This window comes from Penicillium paradoxum, assembly GCF_028828445.1.
Source record: "Penicillium paradoxum strain IBT 22861 chromosome Unknown utg000007l_segment0_segment0, whole genome shotgun sequence".
Taxonomy (NCBI): Eukaryota; Fungi; Ascomycota; class Eurotiomycetes; order Eurotiales; family Aspergillaceae; genus Penicillium; species Penicillium paradoxum.
Window position 1 is genome coordinate 5,233,171 of NW_026643185.1, and position 17,082 is coordinate 5,250,252.

Genomic DNA, 17,082 nt, shown 5'->3' on the forward strand with positions numbered 1-17,082 from the left:
CCCTTTTAACTAGTAGGCAAACTTATAGCTAGTTATTAAATTATAAGTTACTTAGAAATACGAGATAGAAAGAAAGTTCTTAGAGAAAAAAAAAAATTAATTCGTTTATATCCTATTTAAATTATATAATGCTTGACCCGGACTTAGATTCCGAGTAGATAACTATACGTAAATTCTTAGGCTAATAGATATAGTCTAAAAAAACCTAAACGGTTACGTAAATAATATTATAATATACGATAATATAATTCGGATAACTTACTTAATCGAATATAGTAAGTATAAGGCCTATAGTAGTGAGAAGTTTAGGCTAATAGTAAGCAAACTTACGGCTGTTAATTAAATAATCGGTGGTCTTAGGAAAAATGAAATAATTCTTTTCCTTTTAAATAACTAAAGTGTTTATTGAATATCATTACGTAGATAGTAGTCTCTACTCTAAATTAGCGCATTTTTCCTAATACCTAGGCAACCCCTAAGTCTAGAGTAAAAAATTAATTTCACCTAGGTTAGATATCCTGTGTAAGCTATACCTATTTCTGCTATATTTTCTAGGCCGTATATACCTTGTTGATTCATAATAGTTCTCGAACCTTCACGAAAACTTCTTATTTATTTACGTATAGTATAGGCTTTTCCATACTGTACCTCTAGAAGTCACTTTGTCTAAACCATGCTCGAATTACGCACGCTATAAGCTGACTACATAGGCTATCTACTTTCCCCTATCCTTAGGCCTAACTACGAGTAGTTAGTCGTAAATGACTTACATAAGAATATACCGCGAACTCTTTAGTACAGTATGGAGATTTTACTTCGGAACTACAAGTCATCGTGCTTTACCCTCGGGGCCTCACTAATTTCCAGTCTATTGATATAATGGCTGTTCCAATTCGCATACGGAAAATATTGCATACAAGATGTTGATTGCAAATGTTGTGGTCTGGTGTAAGTTCCCCTTTGGTCGTACAACTTCATTTATGTTGTTTCGGTGTATCTCTATCGAGCTCCTCCAGACCCTGGTCTGTTACGAGCATTGGGGATGGATAGTAGGAATTCTTGAAAGGTCAGTTGTCTTTTTATCAAAGGCATAGTTGGAAACATACCAGTTGCGAGCTAAGGAATGCCCAAAATCCCGAAGTATCCGCTGATAGGATAAATACTTGGCCGGTTTCCCGAAGGCGTATGCCCACACAGACGTCTGCATCGCACATCTTGCTATATTCGGACGCTTTTTTCATTAAGCTTGATTTGCGACGACCTCGCTTTTGGCGCATGGACTTTTTGACAGATTGAGATCGATTAGAATGGGTGGGAGGTGCGGAAGCCATGCTAAGAGATTCCGCAAAACGCCGCTATTGGGAATGGCTGAGGAGATCAGGGAACTAAATATATAGATTAAGTAGTTCTCAGGGATTCTGAAAACCTTTGAATGGCTACAGTGTTGAAGCGTTGAAAACCCGTGTCACTCTCCAGAAACCGTGGTCTTCAGAGTCATGGCCCACGAAGACCTGAAACTGTCCCTGGTGAGTTTAATGCCACGGCCAAATTGATGCCTGCCGCACCAAAAAGCGGTTGGTCCCCCCAAAGGCCGAGGAGCTGGTCAATAATATCATAGAAGATCAATAATATTATAGTAACGCATCAAGCTGAGGCCTAGTTATACATATTAGAATTTCGTTTTCGACAACTAGATATGTAACCTATGTGTAAACATGGGAAGAACTGTTCAACTTCAGAGCAACCTTTTTTTTTTTTTTTTTTCAAAAGAAAGTAGATTCTTTTTTTGTGTTTATTCAATTTCACAATTGGCATATCTCAAATTCAGAAGAAGAGTTAATTCATCTCCCGTACATATGTACTCGAATTCCTGAGTCAACTAATCTTTTAATCACCAGCCGTAAGTCTTTTGTTATTTGACCATCATGTTTTCACCCCTCATCGGCTGGTATATGATATTTGGTCTATTCTACTGTAAGATACCAAATTTGCCAAATCCTAAGATAATCAACGTTGTGACTCCACGAGCAGATCTTTGCTTGCTATTACACAATCGGTTCAATGGGGCTTTTGGTGCACTTAGGGAAAGAGTAGGCTCTACTCGACGATAAATTAATTTTTTTTTATGGTACTGCGCCGCAACGTCCCCTCTTCCACTCTGTTTATTTTATTTTATTTTTCCATTTTTGTTTTATTTATTTCCATGTTTTCTAACTGACCAACTCCAAGCTCCATATTCATTCCGAAGTCGCTGGATGCCCACTCGGAGACTCAGGTACAACTCTCTTAGTGGACAGGGATGTATCCGTCTAATCTATCCTTCTATAGGGACCATGGGCGGTATCAATGACAATAACCTTCTCGGCATTTTTTTAATTAGACCTTTAAAAGGAGCAGATCCCCTCGCTGAGGAGAGAAGTTACCCTTCATTCTTGGTCCTCAAACTTCCAACCCTTTTCTCCTTGGTCTACCACCTACCACCAACACAATAACAATGGGTGTCCAAAGAGCTCTGCCTAATAGCATCTCGCAGAGATACTCAGAACGAATGTCTGAAATGTTTTCATCGGGCTCGCCTGAGCCAAGCAATATCTACAGTCCACGAAGATCAATCGCTGGCTCTGTCGACGTACCGTCAGATGACGAAGGTAGTACTGGTTCAATGGATGAATGCAGTGACGAAGAGGATACCCATGGGCAACGCGTTGTCGAAACTAGAAGTGCCATGGAGCATGACCAAAGACATGTGAAGCCTCAGGACCCTGGGTACCCTAGAGACTCGACATCGACTATTATCGAGTGTATGGCGGAGTAAGTGTCCCAAACCATATCAGGAATCCTCCTCGGTCTGCCTACTAAAGTACTTTTCTTCCAGATTAGATGTGCGAGTGCAGTAAGTATATAGATTTGAAAAACATGGCAGTAATCACATACTGATACGCGTCAGGTCTGTTGAGGACTCCCTCCTGAACCAGAATCTGTGGAACAACGAAATGCACCGAGAGGTGGCACATATCATGGCGATTGTCGAAGCGATGAGGGAAGACGTGGCTGCATTGAAAGAAAAGGTTGGGATGGTCTAGGAGGACAACGGCAGGGACAGTGATATTGAGGATCGAAAGTCCGGACGCTTCAAGCGCCCAGCGCAGTGAGGTGGTGTCGCTATCATTCAGAAGTAAATTCAAGTGCACATTGTACTAGAAGGGCGCTGAATATTACAATAATCGACACCAAGTCCTCAGTGATCCGTCAATCGTCTACAGGTCCCTTCGCTCTGTGTATCGATTACTATTGGCCAACGGTTCTCCCTCTGCCGCTATCCCCGTCGCCATGACCATCTGGTACTATTGGGTATATATCAAACACTCTGCACCATGACACGATGCCATACGGCGTTGAATCTATCAGCTGCCATTGCCTTTGATACAAAGACAGAGCGGTGCGCCGTGAGAATAGTCCCGCTCCTCGCACACCATATTGTCCCCAAGCGCACAGTAGTAATTATCTGTGCAATCCTTGAGGCTCTGGCACATTGTCCCATAAGGCGGGACATTTTGGTCAGTGACGCAAGTGCACTTTGCGCCGCCGCCATAATCGGCGCATTGAAGGACCTTGCCTTTGGCGCAGTCGCCCTTGCACTGGCCGCCAGAGTCACAATCACCTCCAATCGGGATAGAGGTGGGCTTAGTAGACGTTGGAGCGGGCTTGGAAGTGGTTGTGGTTGTGGTTGTAGTAGCGTAGATAGAAGAAAACATAGCTTCGATGGAAGACGATAAAGCACGAGCGGCCGAGGTGTCAAAAGTGTCATCAGGGTTGTAATAATCGACCCAAGCAGTGATTGATTCTTCGTCAATCGTCGTGGTGGTGGTTGAAGCCTCAGCGCTGCAAGCAGTAATGGTCTCACAGCTGGTAGAGGTCTCGGTTGTATATGTTGAGGCGGGCGTGACAATAGTAGAGTAGACAGTTTCAGTGCAAACATCAGCCTCTCTAGCCTCGCAGTCGTCGTCTTCTGATTCACAGCCTGGGCCCGTGCAAATTCCATCTTGACAATTGGGACCAGTGCACGAGACCCTATGACACTTTGACCCGGTGCATTCGCCTGTGCTGATGTCACAATCAATGCCGATGCATCCGACAGAAATACAATCGAGTCCAAAGCAGCCACCTGAGTTGTTGCAGTCAGGGCCCTCGCACCCTACTCTCTTACAATCAGGACCGTCACAGGATCCACCTTTGCCACAGTCACTGCCAATGCAACCAGAATACTTGCATGAATCATCGAGACAGGTGCCGTTGTCACATCCGGAGCCTGTGCATCCCTTTTTCTGACATTTGGAGCCAGTGCACTCTCCATTGTGACACTCAGGGCCAGTACAGCCGGAATGACTAGCAGGAGGATCAGGATCCGCTGGGTCCTTCCAGCTTTCATGGGCCTTGGGGTCATCACAGTCAAGCAAGCACGGTGTATGGCAGAAGGAGGTACACTTCGTTCCACAGCCAGATGTACAGGTAGGGCCTGGGGGACCACCTTGAGTGAATTTGATGGTAGGGGTCGGAACTGCCACAGGCAAAGGAGAAGTGGACCAAGGCCAGGGAGGCGGATACAAAGTACGGTTGGCTGTCCCGGTGTGTGTGATGCCTGGGAAGTCTGGTTTATCGGTGAACACGATTGGGTCCAGTGCAAAACTAGGGAACAGTGTTGTGGAAGTACTTTTGACGTTAGTTGCGGTGATGTTCCAATTCCACCATGGGATTTTGTTCGTCCTGATCTCAGGTATAGCAAAGGTTGTCGTCTGCACAGTGCGGGTCACTGTAGTAATGACGGTAGTCTGCCCAGAAACAGTCACAGTCTGAATCGTAGGCCAGGCCACCTCGATTGGAGTCACCAAGGATCCGATAAAGAATATAGTCTCGGAATCCAAGGTCGAGGGAGCAACAATGATATTAACCGGACCCACGCCAGTGACAATGTTAGAGCCTGACTTTGAATCGGCAACAGACGCGTCGACGTGAAGATCGCCACTATCACCATCAGAACCAGAGCCAGAACTCGAGCCAGAACCCGATCCAGTGGAGCTCCCAGATTGCGCTACACAGGCGCCTTCGGGACAGTACCCGCGCTGACAGGTGTATTCACACAAAGGACCATAGACGGCTGAGTCTTGCTCGGGGGCAGCCGCGCCAGTGACATCGGTCGTGGGGTTCATGACATTCACAGCTCCCTGCCCTGTACACGTGCAGGCGTTGATTGGACAGAAGCCATGGTTACAGGCGAAGTCACAAAGGCCACCGAGGTTGCCCACGCCAGTGCCTGAAGTGCACGCCGGAGGTAAGAATGGCGAGACGGAGGGCGTTGACAGGGGGACCTCAACGGTACCACATGCCGAGGGAGGACATAATCCGAGATTGCAATCAAAGTTACAAAGTCCGCTGTAGCTCGCACCTTCTCCTGCGATCGGATATCCTACCACACCGGTCGAGTTCGGCTTTTCATAGCCGAGTCCCATTTTTGTGCAGGTGCAAGCTCCGAGAGGACAGTAGTTGTATGTGCATGCGAACTCACAGAGACCCGCAAAGTTGTTAGCGCCGGTCCCGTTCATACACTTTTGGTCAGAAAGCTCGATCTCTGTTTTGGCAGACACTGTGCTCTCTGTCGTCGCACTACCTACCCAGGCATTCCAGTTCTGTATGCCATTTGTGCAACTTCCAGAGATGGCTTTGCCCTCAATAGTGGCGATCACAGTGGAACCTCGCCTCAAAGACACTGTGACTGGTCCAGTGCGACCATCAAAGGCGACACTGCCATGGTAAACACCAACATCATCGTCTGGGACAGATGACCAGCCGACTGTCTCGGCAACCCCTCCAATCGAGACCACGGCTCCAGAGAAAGAGCCCAGAACAGCGGAGAAGAAAATTCGATCTTGAACCATTTCTGCCGGAGGGAATTCGATTTGCAACTGACCGGCAGTGTTACCACTAGTGCCTCCACTGCTGCAAGCCGCTGCAGGAGCCGGTCGATACCAGGCAATGATGCTCTCCTGGGTCACCTCTGCCGACCCCTTTTTGTACATATCAATCCAGTAGGGTAGAGTGTTTCTCCAACCATCGTGAGGCATATCAGTGACGTAGTTGTACGGGGCCTGGCCAATCTCAAATGCTTCCATCGCTTTGTCAACCAAGGGTCCGATGTAGTGGGACTCTCCATAATCGTTCCATGAGATAATTTCAACAAATTCGGGCTGCACATAAAGGACCTCCTGCCAGCGGTCATGCCAAAGGTGATCGCCTCGCCATATCCAGTTTTTCTTGTACCCCGGCAAGTTGGTAAAGAACCAAGGTGAGACCGGCATCATGTATGGCATGCCTTCCAGGTACTGAATATAGGATGCATCGATATAGGTGTTCATGTCTTCATCGCCCCAAGGCCAGCCAGCCCAGCTGAAGAGACCATCCACAACACCTGTCTCCACAGCGGGCTTAGCTCCAAGAGAGGACCAGCTCGGAATGAAAAAACAGTTCGTAGCAAGTTTGATCAAAGGCCAGTCATCGGCGCGACCTGGTCCCTCGAATGTGGAAACAAAGGCCTTTCCCTTGTAGAAAAAGTACGATGAATGGGCGCTGTATTCCTGGATCAAGGCGATAACATCATTTTTCGGCCAGTCTCCATTGCCAGCATAATCAAACGAGAAGAAAAGTTTGAAGCCGACAGAATCAGCCGTCGCAAAGGCAGCAGAAAGAGATTTCATGTTTGTTGGATCATTATAAGCCATATTCAAGGCAAAAGCATCAATGTGCGCATCTTGTGCTAACTTCATGTCATTTTCCCAATCACTGGATGTATAATTGGCCGAGTTCGTGAGCTGGTTGTGCTGTCAGCAATTGGAAGTCATCTTCGGCGACAAGTCGGAAAATACCATAAAATGAGCAAAGACAGCCGCTGCCTGCACTCGGCAGGCGAGCAGGAGGGCTGTAACCCAAGCCACGAACAATCGCATGGCTGGTGTTGATATGTTGAACACTGGGTGCTAAGGTCTTGCCCCCAGTACCTCAATGCCGGTTGTTGTTCTCTTGAATATAGAGATCTCGAGCTCCTTTTCTAACTTGCATAGCGGGTGCCTCGGCTGGGTGAGGTATTTTTTATATTTTCTTTCGCGATAGATAATTTCATGAAAGGTGGATTCTATTATCAAATTTAGAGGCAAATTTCGGTGATAACCGGTGAGCTTGCCTCCTACTAGGTACTCGTTACTAGCTTGCATCTAAAGTATTGTATTGGCCCACTACACTAGCGGTATTAGTGAGAGAGATGCATTTCAAGTTGAATGCCGAAAGCGCCGAGCGTCTGGCTGGCATGCCAAGCCGCGCTAGAGATAACGCCCTAAATCTTAGCTCGGTAGACAGTTCAAAAAGTGCCATCGCGGCAACTCTCGATACAACGTCGCGTACTCAAGCAGGAAACGCGCTCTGAGCTAGCGTTGGAAAGCTATACATTTTTTTTTTAAAAAAAAAAAAAACTAAGTCAATCTGTGAACCTAAGTAGCAAGCTAAAAAAGTATAGGCTAGTTAGTTTTTTGAAACAGGTGAAAAAGATCGAGGACCGCAAGCGGAACCAATCTTGGATACAACCCAGCGAAAGAGCGCTAGCTATTCTCGAAGCGCAATTAGAATTCTCTAATACTATGTTTGCTGTATCTCCGTCTGAAGGTTTTCCTTGGTACCGAAGCTCTTTCCTTTTATTGGGCACCTCTTATTCAAAATAACACATGATAACTATTCCATACACGAACAACCCGAAGTCCTGCCGACACCCAGTACAATTCCCTCGCAGTGACCTAAACCACCCAAAGAACGGATATGTTTCCACCAAATTAAAGCTTTTGGTGGTGACCCTTCTGCTTATGACGGAGGATTTCGCGTCTAGCATGAGCCTTCGAGAGCAGAATCACGTTAGCCGTAGGTCCAGAGCAACATGCTTGAAAAGAATGATAACGAACCGAGTAAGCAATCTCTGATGTTCTTGCAGTACTGATAACAGCGGAGTGCAACGAAGAGCTAGGAGTAGAAGTTGTTGGAGATTCATTGGCCGCTCTAGGCGTGCACCCGCCAAAGATGAATCCTGCATTATCCGAAACGCTCAACGCCTTCGTACGATGCAGGTCACATTGATTTGACTGGTCAACATAGAGCCATGCTTGGCATGTTGATACCTTCTCACACCATCTTTGGCAATCCAAGGCTGTTGCAAGCTCATAGCTAAAGGTGATGGGAGCGCTGTTGAAATAAGCGATTGTACCACTGTGGATGTAGCCTTGACAATCAGGCAGTGCCTCACTTCCTTGGAGAGCCAGGGCAATCACAAGTAAAATCGAACGGATAGAAGCCATGGAGGTAAGACGGTGGAACGGTGCGGAAGGAAGATTGCAAGGACATCAAAATCTTGGGCAACTGGAGGTCAATTTCCACATCATATTAGCCCAATTTTGAGTGGATAGTTTAGCCTATATTAATGGATAAAAGTAGTAAAATGCACTATCGGGTTTTCCTCGTTCCTCCCCTGTCTTATGTCTCTGCAACTCGCTTCGAAGACCAGCTAGAGCCCCGGGGCACAACTTTCAAGTAAAAATGTGGGAAGTGGATCGTGCATACTCGTACATCCAAGTCAGGTTTTAGGATAATAACAGTCCCGCTTCAGTTCCACTAGATAAGTACTACCATGTGCATCCATGGTTACATATATGGCCCCCAATCTATCCGAAAGGTATATATGGTGTAACCTAAGCATTTGACCTCCCACCATTGTAGTGGGCATACTGTCGACGGCACTAAAAAGTTGTGTCACTGGCTACTCGATCATCTGATCCGATAAGCAACCTTACCATGCAAAGAGGTATGGTTTTTTGGAGGCCTTTAGCCTGCACCTGGGCAGTAACACAAGTCGTGTTCATTAGCCGGAGCGCAAATGAACCATTCTATAGCGGATAACGCCCCCAGGACCTAATTACACTATATCCAAGTGCGGTATATCCGGGTAAAGATGCCTTCATTTTAGTCGTATGTTCAGTCGTATTACTTCTTACTAGTATAGTACAGTATACGGAGATACTCCACACAGGCTAGCACGAGGGTTGTAGATTTTCCGGTCCAGACAGATCCGCTCGGGAAGGAGTGGAGCTATCCGGACGAACAGTCGAAAATTTTTCTAGCGGAGACCCTACGGAGTACAGTGGCCGCACAGGCCTGAGTACATTCGGCGCCTAATTTCTGCCACTTAATCTGCCGGTTCAAAATATCCCTGACTTCCTAACGTTCGATATACCATCCATTTAACGCAATAATAGCCTATACTCTCCATAGCATGCTCTCCGAAAGGCTTTTCAAAATACTCAGATCAAGCTACTACCATGCCTCCTCTGCAGTTTTAATTGAAATATCCAAATATTTGAAGCTGGACTAATCTGAATTAGGAAAGGACGAGAAGAAGGCGGTAAATTTGATTGCCTCAAACATTTGCGGCGCCACTGCAGGAGCTAAAGCTTGTACGAAATGAATATACCCATACTGCGAAGTGGAGAAGGGAATGGTAGTTAGCCAATTTTCTGTCCTCGGTACCAGGTTCCCTTTTAGCACCACCTCCGAGGTTTTGGCTGGCGTTGTTGATTTTGGCTGGCGTTGTTGACTTTCATATGCTATACAGTACTGTATCCGATATCCGAGGAGCCGGAAAACCTCCGGGCCACATTCCATTCCAGATCGACTATAGGTTCCACTAGATAAGGGGCAACAATGAAGACGTACTCGTCCAATCAAACGTTTTGTATACCACACTTAAAGGGTCTAAAGGTCCTTTTACTCCACATTTGTGGCCCTTCGCTTACATATACGCTAGGCGTATCTATAAACCATGGGCCCACTCCCGGTGGGAGTTGTATAGGGACTAGTATGTTGCGCGATTAAATTAGTACTCAAAGTAGATTTCACTGGAACGCTACTTTGACAAGTTTGAGAATTTCTACTGTACCACATCGTGTTGGTATTAGAGTGAGTTGGTAATAGCCCTATTGGAAAAATTATCATGGTTTCTGGTCTATCCCGTACCTGAGTATTTTGTACATATGACAGTGCCATCCTCCAGTACTTTCCAGTCCCAACATCATACACTCATTTCCAAATATCTTTTGCTTCTGCACATTACACCTTCGTTTGACTCAAATGATGGGTTTTGCTCGCCCTGTAGGGGCTTTCAGAACCCTACTTGCCCAGCTTATGCTCTTGACGCAAATTGTGTTGATTGCGCAAGCTCACCCTTACAGCAATCACTCTATTTTCCCACTAGGCTCGGAGGATGACCTCCATCATGTCTTTACAAGAGCCACTGATGCTGAATTTACGGCCCTGCCAAATTCTGGTAGAATTCGAGTGCACACGAGCTGCTTGAACCATTGGAGTTTAGGTGACTGGGATGCCACTATTAATCAACTAAAAGCTGTGGTAAGTGAATTTGTCCAGAATTCTCGGGGCATGAGCACCGGGATGAGCTCAGAGGTGGGATTTACATTTTTCTAATACCGATCATGAGGCAGGCCAATTACGGCGCGCTGGCTACTCAAATGACACTCGACATGATCAACAACAACATGAACAACAACAATCCAACCCTGCATCCTCAGCAAAGACGGATGATAGATCTCTTCATGGTTCTTTATGGGACCTTCAAGTGGAATGATGTCGCTGCAAAGACAAGAGTCAGAGACCGCGCTATACGAGTGAATCGTAGGTTACAAATACCCATTCAGCACAAAATGCCACTGCCTCCAACCTTACGAAATAAATATTCTAGAAATGGCTGCTATTTTTGCGAGTGGTCTGATCCAAAACACGGCCATCTGGAATTTCATTTGCGACGAGAGCGAATGGGTCCTCGACCCTAACGTCCCTTCTCATATCAAAAAAGGTGCGTATTATCCAGAAATATCCCTTCATTCGAACGTTGATCATCATGGAACCATATCTGACCTTTAATATGTGTAGAATATTGGATGATCAATGCCCTACCAGCTGGTCCTCGCAGTCAGAAAAACAGCACGTCTCTTTGTACGATTCCAAACGGTTTTGCGGCTGGATACGGCGGTGGACAAGCGGAAGCAGTGACGTTAACAGCCACTCACACTCCGGGTCAACCTAGTTGGATGGTATTTTGTGCTGGGGTGTGGTATGTGTTGCAATTTCAGACGAAAGTCTGGTTTCAACCTGCAAAGAAAGCAGCAGTTGTGCAAAACGGTGATTTTCTTTATCATATGATACACAACACACCGGAGCGACTCCTCGCGCATGAGTTCACCCACGGGCATACCCAATTTGGTGCTTATCGTGCAAGTAAGTACTCCACGATACGACTTCCAACATATCGGTCTGCTAATGAATGGTTCTTTAAATTGCTTTAGTGGATATAGCGTATGGCTGGGGAGAGATCGTTGCACTTGCTATAAAAGACAACGCTCAAACTGATGCTACCCAGTCACTGGCTGTCATGAATGCTGGTACAGTTTCTTTTTCTGAAATATTGACTAGTGAATCGTGCTAATTATCTCCAGATACTTTCACATATTGGATCAATGGTAAGTTGCAGAAATCCTTATGGCTCCCTAAGACGACAGGCGCTACATTGAACTAACCACCGACGGCTAGGTGTATATTTAGAGATGTGTAACTTCCGTAGCGGGAGGTGTGAAGACCCTGATCTGGCAGCAAAAACGCCCTAAACCCCGGACTCTTCCCGACTCACCGTGTGCAAGCAAGTCTTCATCGGGCCTCTTCGTTTATGAGGATCTCTGCTCATTTGGTATCCCCGGGGCCCAGTTTTGATCTTAGAGCATATTCATCTCTGTGCCTATTCATTCTAACGAGCAAGCGAAGTGTTCCATTTGTTCCAAGGTTAGAAACGTTTCATATGACTAATATCCCTTTCACGTATCTTAATAGTAAACTTGGAACCTTTTTTCTTAGTATATAATGATAGAGCTCAATAATTCTGCGAATAATTGAGATAAATTCAAGCTGACATTTTCCTAATATCGATGACATCCAAAAGGACATCCCCAGGGCGGCTTCTTGTTCCTTTTGCAGTCACAGTCTAATCTAGTAGATGAGCCGCTGTCCTTCCCTATCATCTCGTCGAACCAATCCGCCATTTCTAGCTTCCATCAGTAACTACAGAGTGTAAATTGGGAGGTACCACTAACCTTTGTCTTCCTTGCGCTTAATAATGCGATCGGCCGGGCAGCTAGCAATTGGCCTTAACCGGGAAATCCAATCCTTCAACGAAATATTGGCTTTGTGAATGTCAAAATCCACTTTGCCCCTTTGTTTATCTGCACTGTCGATTCTTTCGAAATCGTAATAATTGTCGTCACAGATAATATCTTCTAGGGAGAGTGTTTCTAGAGATAACTCGTTCCGTAAAAATTTCAAAAAGCTGGGCACAGAAGTGATCTTTTCTTCGTTGCGTTTCCATGCCATTACGGTTTCCCGGGTGGGACAGACAAAACCTCCAGCTGTTTCGGATGGCTCATATGGGTGATATGTAGACATCCACTTTCTGCTCCAATATTCTTCTGTCGACGCCTCAGAGGAATCGGAAGCCGAGGAATGCTGGGGTGATTGGGGTGCACTTTCGGCTGATGCTGTTTCTGATGCTGGTAGGACTGATAGAGGGGCTGGTCCATATTCTTGTGGGGATACAGTCGGTCTGTACGGTGAAGATGTTGAAAATGATGGCGGTGTTGGTTGAAATGATGGGACTGTAGGTCCATATGATTGCAAGTTTGGTTGATATAATCGGACTGAAGGTCCATCGTATGGCGAAGTTGGTTGGTATGGTGGCACGGTAGGTCCATCGTATGGCGAAGTTGGTTGGTATGGTGGCACGGTAGGTTCATTGTATGGCGAGGTTGGTTGGTATGGTGGCACTGTAGGTTCATCGTATGGCGAGGTTGGTTGGTGGGATGGCACTGTGGGTTGATATAATGGCGATGTATATCGGACAGATCTTTCATTTTCCTGGCGGTCAGGGGACTCAGCATCTTGTGATCGAGGATTTTCTGTGGCTCCTGACTCCTCGCTGCGCATTCTAACCCGTTTGACTGTAAGAGTGACCAGACCTTTCTTGACACTGAGCAAAAGTGATCTCAAAGAGCTGAAATCGATATCAAGCTTCTTTATATGAAGGTTTCGGAGTCGAGTGAAGCTAATGTCATGGAACATGTTTCCAACGTAGCTTTTAGCCGGATAGGCATGCATGTCATCTTGAACAAGATCAAAAGGCATATGATGTTGCGACAGGGTCAGTACTTCCAGTTGAGGTGCAATCTTCCTGAAAAGCTTCAGCCAAGCCGCCTCATCGAGATCGATGCATAAATGAAGATCCTCGAGGTCTTCTAAAGTAGATAGTAGAGAATCAAATTGCTCTTCGGAGAGGGCAATCCTGGGGCCGATATCACAGCAGAATTTAGAATCGCAAGTGGATAGCTTTCGGGGTCTGCAGCTTAAGCCACATAACGCAAGAAAAAGCTTTGATAACGCCAAGGAGTTCATTTTCCGTATCTGACTATCCTGGTGGGTGCGCGTAGACTCTTGCAGGCTGTAAACATCGAATCGAAAGTCGATGCGGCTCATCATCTGTCGCCTTCCGAGGAATGGAACTGTCTGCTGTCGGGGGTCAAGCAAAAATTCCGTTCTGTAATGTGCGAGTCCGATTGTTTGGATGTTCTTGAATCGATCCATACATTCCCGAAGTCGAAGACTGAACGTTTCTGATTCCAGCAGGTTGCGATTGTCCGCAAGCATGTCTTTTTGGACAGCACGCCGGCTTTCCAGCTCGTCGCCTTTGACCTGCCGGCAGCTTTTTGACGATATAGATATCATGCCGAGGGACCCTTCAGCGCCATCGAACACCACAGGAATCATCCATAGCTCTTGAACGTGCTCGCGGAGACCATTTGACTTGGATAGTGCTTCCAGTTCGTGGAGACCTTCACTTGTCACAATGAAACGAATTTTTCGGAAATAGGTCTTCCCAAAATTCTCCAGTGAGTTTTGGTACAATGCGCGACATGATAACCTCAGAGCAACCAATTGCTGGTAATCCAAATGGTTACATATTTTTGAGATCAATTCGACGGGCAGGACTGCAATGGACATTTTGGCTGCGCGCGCGACGTTCGAGGTTGAGAACAGTAATACCAAAAAGCTCGGATTGTTATCCGCATTAGTGAGTAGGAATCGTAGAATAATTGCTTTTCAAGTTCCGAAATTCACGAAAAACATGGAGTTCAGTGACCGGGAAAGTCAGACAATGGTGTCTGCCAGAATTTGTGCGAGGTAGAAAGCTTTCCAAAGGTAAGGAGGAACAGGAACAGAGGCGAGAATTGTGATTCCAGACGAGGACTAGCCCTGGAGCCCTGGAGCACCCAGGTGGGCCGGACTAGTAAGGGGTACTGCACACATGTACCCTGCTACGCAAGCTCGGAAGAAAACCCGCATTAGCGCGCCCCATGCACTAGTAATAAGAATTGTATTTTTACAGACTCATACAGCGTAAAAGGAGAAGGTTGACACTGGAAATATCAATTTAACGGGTTCTGATCCGCGCACAACGGATTTTGGGGCTTGGCACAACATTAGATAATCATATTTTTAGATAATCAACAATTTCGGGGAAAACAGGGTAAATATCACATGATTGTTAACCTCATCTATCAATCTGATCATATATGAAAGCACACAACAAAAATAACCTCATAATTTCCGCATTGGGCAGCCCCGAAACGTATGACCGCCCTCTCCGCACTGTGAGCACCTGCTTAGAGCCTTCCGCTTCCTCTTTAGACCTTCCTCCTTCCTAATTAGGCCATTTCCACCCCTTTTTAGCTTCTCTAGTATCATCGGAGGGAGAATTAGGACTAATTAGGCACTAGAAACGGGTTTGAGATACTAAAAAGGGTCAATTTCATCTAATAGTGTTACGGTATTTCTTTATTATACTATTTTGCCTTAGGCTCCCTTTCTTTTAGACGGAGGAGACCCCTCCGAATACCCCACGATATCGGGACGGAACTAATATGATCCGGTTCCGAGAAGCGGGGAACCTAATTCATAAAAGGAAGATACCTATAGGGATAAGGAAGGTAAGATTTAGTCTTATAACTAATATAGAATCGAATACCCTTCGTTCTAACTATATATCCCTCTCGTATTATTATTTACCTAGTTAATAAGTACTACCTTAATAAATAGTTACCTTAATAATTCTAAATCTTCTTCTTTAACTATCTAAAGAAATAATAACGAGATAGAGTTTATAATCCTAATAGGGTAATAAGGAGATACCTCTATAAGAAAACCCTACTATCTATAAGATAGAGAAGAGAGAGACCTAATCTTTATTAGGACTCTTAGAAATACTTACTACTATTAGTAGAGATAATCGATAACTCTTCGAAACTACCCCGAATCCTTAGTAAAATAAGAATAATTCTTAAGTAATCCTTAAGAAAGAAACCTTCTAAGCCCTTATAATAAGAATTAAATAGCTTAAAAGAGTAGCTAAAATACCTATATATCGTAGTTAGATCTATAGTAATTCCCTAAATCTATATAGTTAGGAAATCTATTTTAAGAACTTTAACTTTATAAAAGAATTCTTAATCTAAGAAAGAGAAGACTAATTACTTAGGCTACGCCTAGAATTTAAAGAAGTAAGTAAAAAATATAGTATCGAAAAATAAAAGATTTTTAGTACTTTATCTTATATAAATAGGAATTACTAATAACTTTAGTATAACTACTTAGATAAAATACTCTTAACTCTAAGCTAAATTATATAGGGTTTATAGGCTTATTTTAAAGAATAAACTTTATTTTTAATAAAAAATTCTATAAATATATAAGCTACTATTACTAACTAAATATAAAGAATAATCTAGTAAAATAATTAAGATCTAAGAGATTTTTACTATAAGTTAAATCTCTTAGAAAAATATTTCCTAAAGTAAAGCGAGAAATAAAGAGCTTTTATCTTCTTTTTAAAACTTAATTATAGACTCTAAGCCTATATCTATAAATATAATCTAACCTTTCTAAAAACTTAAAAGGAGATAGTTTCTATTATATTAAAATTTTAGGAGCTTTAAAACTAAAAAACGAAACCTAAATAAAAAGCGACTAAATTAGGGTAAGAAGATCTAGATATAAAGAAGAAAAAGAGAAAATTTAAAAAATATAATAAAAATAAAAACTCCTCCGAAAAAAGAAATCTAAAAGACTTAAGATTAAAAAGGTAAGAAAATCCTATTAATAAAAAGATAGGAAAGAAACTTACTTATTATACCTATTAAAGTAAGGATTATCTTTTAAATAAATATCTAAACGACTCCCTAATAAAGAAAATAAAAATATAACTAATAAAAGTAAAAGGATCCTTAATAAAATAATAGGAAAATAAAAGTGGGTTAGAGTAGATTTCCCTATTTTAACCCCCTAGATCGGAATAATAATACGCTTCTATACTTTAATCCTAATAGGAAAAATTAAAACTTTTATAGACCTAGATAGTTATATAGAAGTCGATCTTATTAGTTATAAGTTTATAAAAACTTAAAAACTTTAAAAGGCGAAACTTATACTTTCTATTATTAAAATAGTAGAATATAAAAAAGTAACTATATATAAGATATAGAATATCTTTATAACTATTATAAATAGTAAAAGAATTACTAAAATATTTATATAACCCTATATTACTATTAATAAAAATCTAAAGATTTTAGGTAATCTAATATTACTATTAATAATAATCTTAGTTAACTAAAAAATTAATCTTTCTTTACTAAACCGAAAATAGTAGTTTAATATCCTAAACTATAAAGCGATAATCTTATATTAGTTTATAAAAAAGTATAGGAACTATATATATATCTATACTATAATAAAAATACCTAAAGAAGTATAGCTCCTATATAAAGAGAAAGAGGATATAAAAAAATCTCTTAATTTATCTTTAGAACTATAAAGATTTTATAATAT

The 17,082-nt window shown here is 43.3% G+C and overlaps 6 protein-coding genes across 6 annotated transcripts; 2 read left to right on the forward strand and 4 right to left on the reverse strand.

Moving 5' to 3' along the window:
• Window positions 1-974: 974 nt before the first annotated feature.
• On the reverse strand, window positions 975-1,331 carry N7457_009438 (uncharacterized protein; the record flags this gene model as incomplete). The annotated part of the gene is made up of 2 exons (XM_057180481.1): window positions 975-1,058; window positions 1,107-1,331. 2 exons carry the CDS (start codon window positions 1,329-1,331, stop codon window positions 975-977), a joined length of 309 nt encoding a protein of 102 aa, XP_057028867.1.
• A 1,163-nt stretch (window positions 1,332-2,494) lies between these two features.
• Window positions 2,495-3,083, forward strand: N7457_009439 (uncharacterized protein; the record flags this gene model as incomplete). The annotated part of the gene is made up of 3 exons (XM_057180482.1): window positions 2,495-2,811; window positions 2,876-2,893; window positions 2,948-3,083. The coding sequence occupies 3 exons, from the start codon at window positions 2,495-2,497 to the stop codon at window positions 3,081-3,083; spliced, it is 471 nt and encodes a 156-aa protein (XP_057028868.1).
• A 321-nt stretch (window positions 3,084-3,404) lies between these two features.
• Window positions 3,405-6,998, reverse strand: N7457_009440 (glycoside hydrolase family 71 protein; the record flags this gene model as incomplete). The annotated part of the gene is made up of 2 exons (XM_057180483.1): window positions 3,405-6,863; window positions 6,918-6,998. The coding sequence occupies 2 exons, from the start codon at window positions 6,996-6,998 to the stop codon at window positions 3,405-3,407; spliced, it is 3,540 nt and encodes a 1,179-aa protein (XP_057028869.1).
• Window positions 6,999-7,871: 873 nt separating this feature from the next.
• On the reverse strand, window positions 7,872-8,387 carry N7457_009441 (uncharacterized protein; the record flags this gene model as incomplete). The annotated part of the gene is made up of 2 exons (XM_057180484.1): window positions 7,872-7,931; window positions 7,998-8,387. The coding sequence occupies 2 exons, from the start codon at window positions 8,385-8,387 to the stop codon at window positions 7,872-7,874; spliced, it is 450 nt and encodes a 149-aa protein (XP_057028870.1).
• A 2,187-nt stretch (window positions 8,388-10,574) lies between these two features.
• N7457_009442 (transcriptional regulator family TF) lies at window positions 10,575-11,865 on the forward strand (the record flags this gene model as incomplete). The annotated part of the gene is made up of 6 exons (XM_057180485.1): window positions 10,575-10,773; window positions 10,841-10,954; window positions 11,032-11,376; window positions 11,454-11,540; window positions 11,595-11,618; window positions 11,720-11,865. 6 exons carry the CDS (start codon window positions 10,575-10,577, stop codon window positions 11,863-11,865), a joined length of 915 nt encoding a protein of 304 aa, XP_057028871.1.
• A 372-nt stretch (window positions 11,866-12,237) lies between these two features.
• On the reverse strand, window positions 12,238-14,199 carry N7457_009443 (uncharacterized protein; the record flags this gene model as incomplete). The annotated part of the gene is made up of 1 exon (XM_057180486.1): window positions 12,238-14,199. The coding sequence occupies one exon, from the start codon at window positions 14,197-14,199 to the stop codon at window positions 12,238-12,240; it is 1,962 nt and encodes a 653-aa protein (XP_057028872.1).
• Between the last annotated feature and the right edge of the window lie 2,883 nt (window positions 14,200-17,082).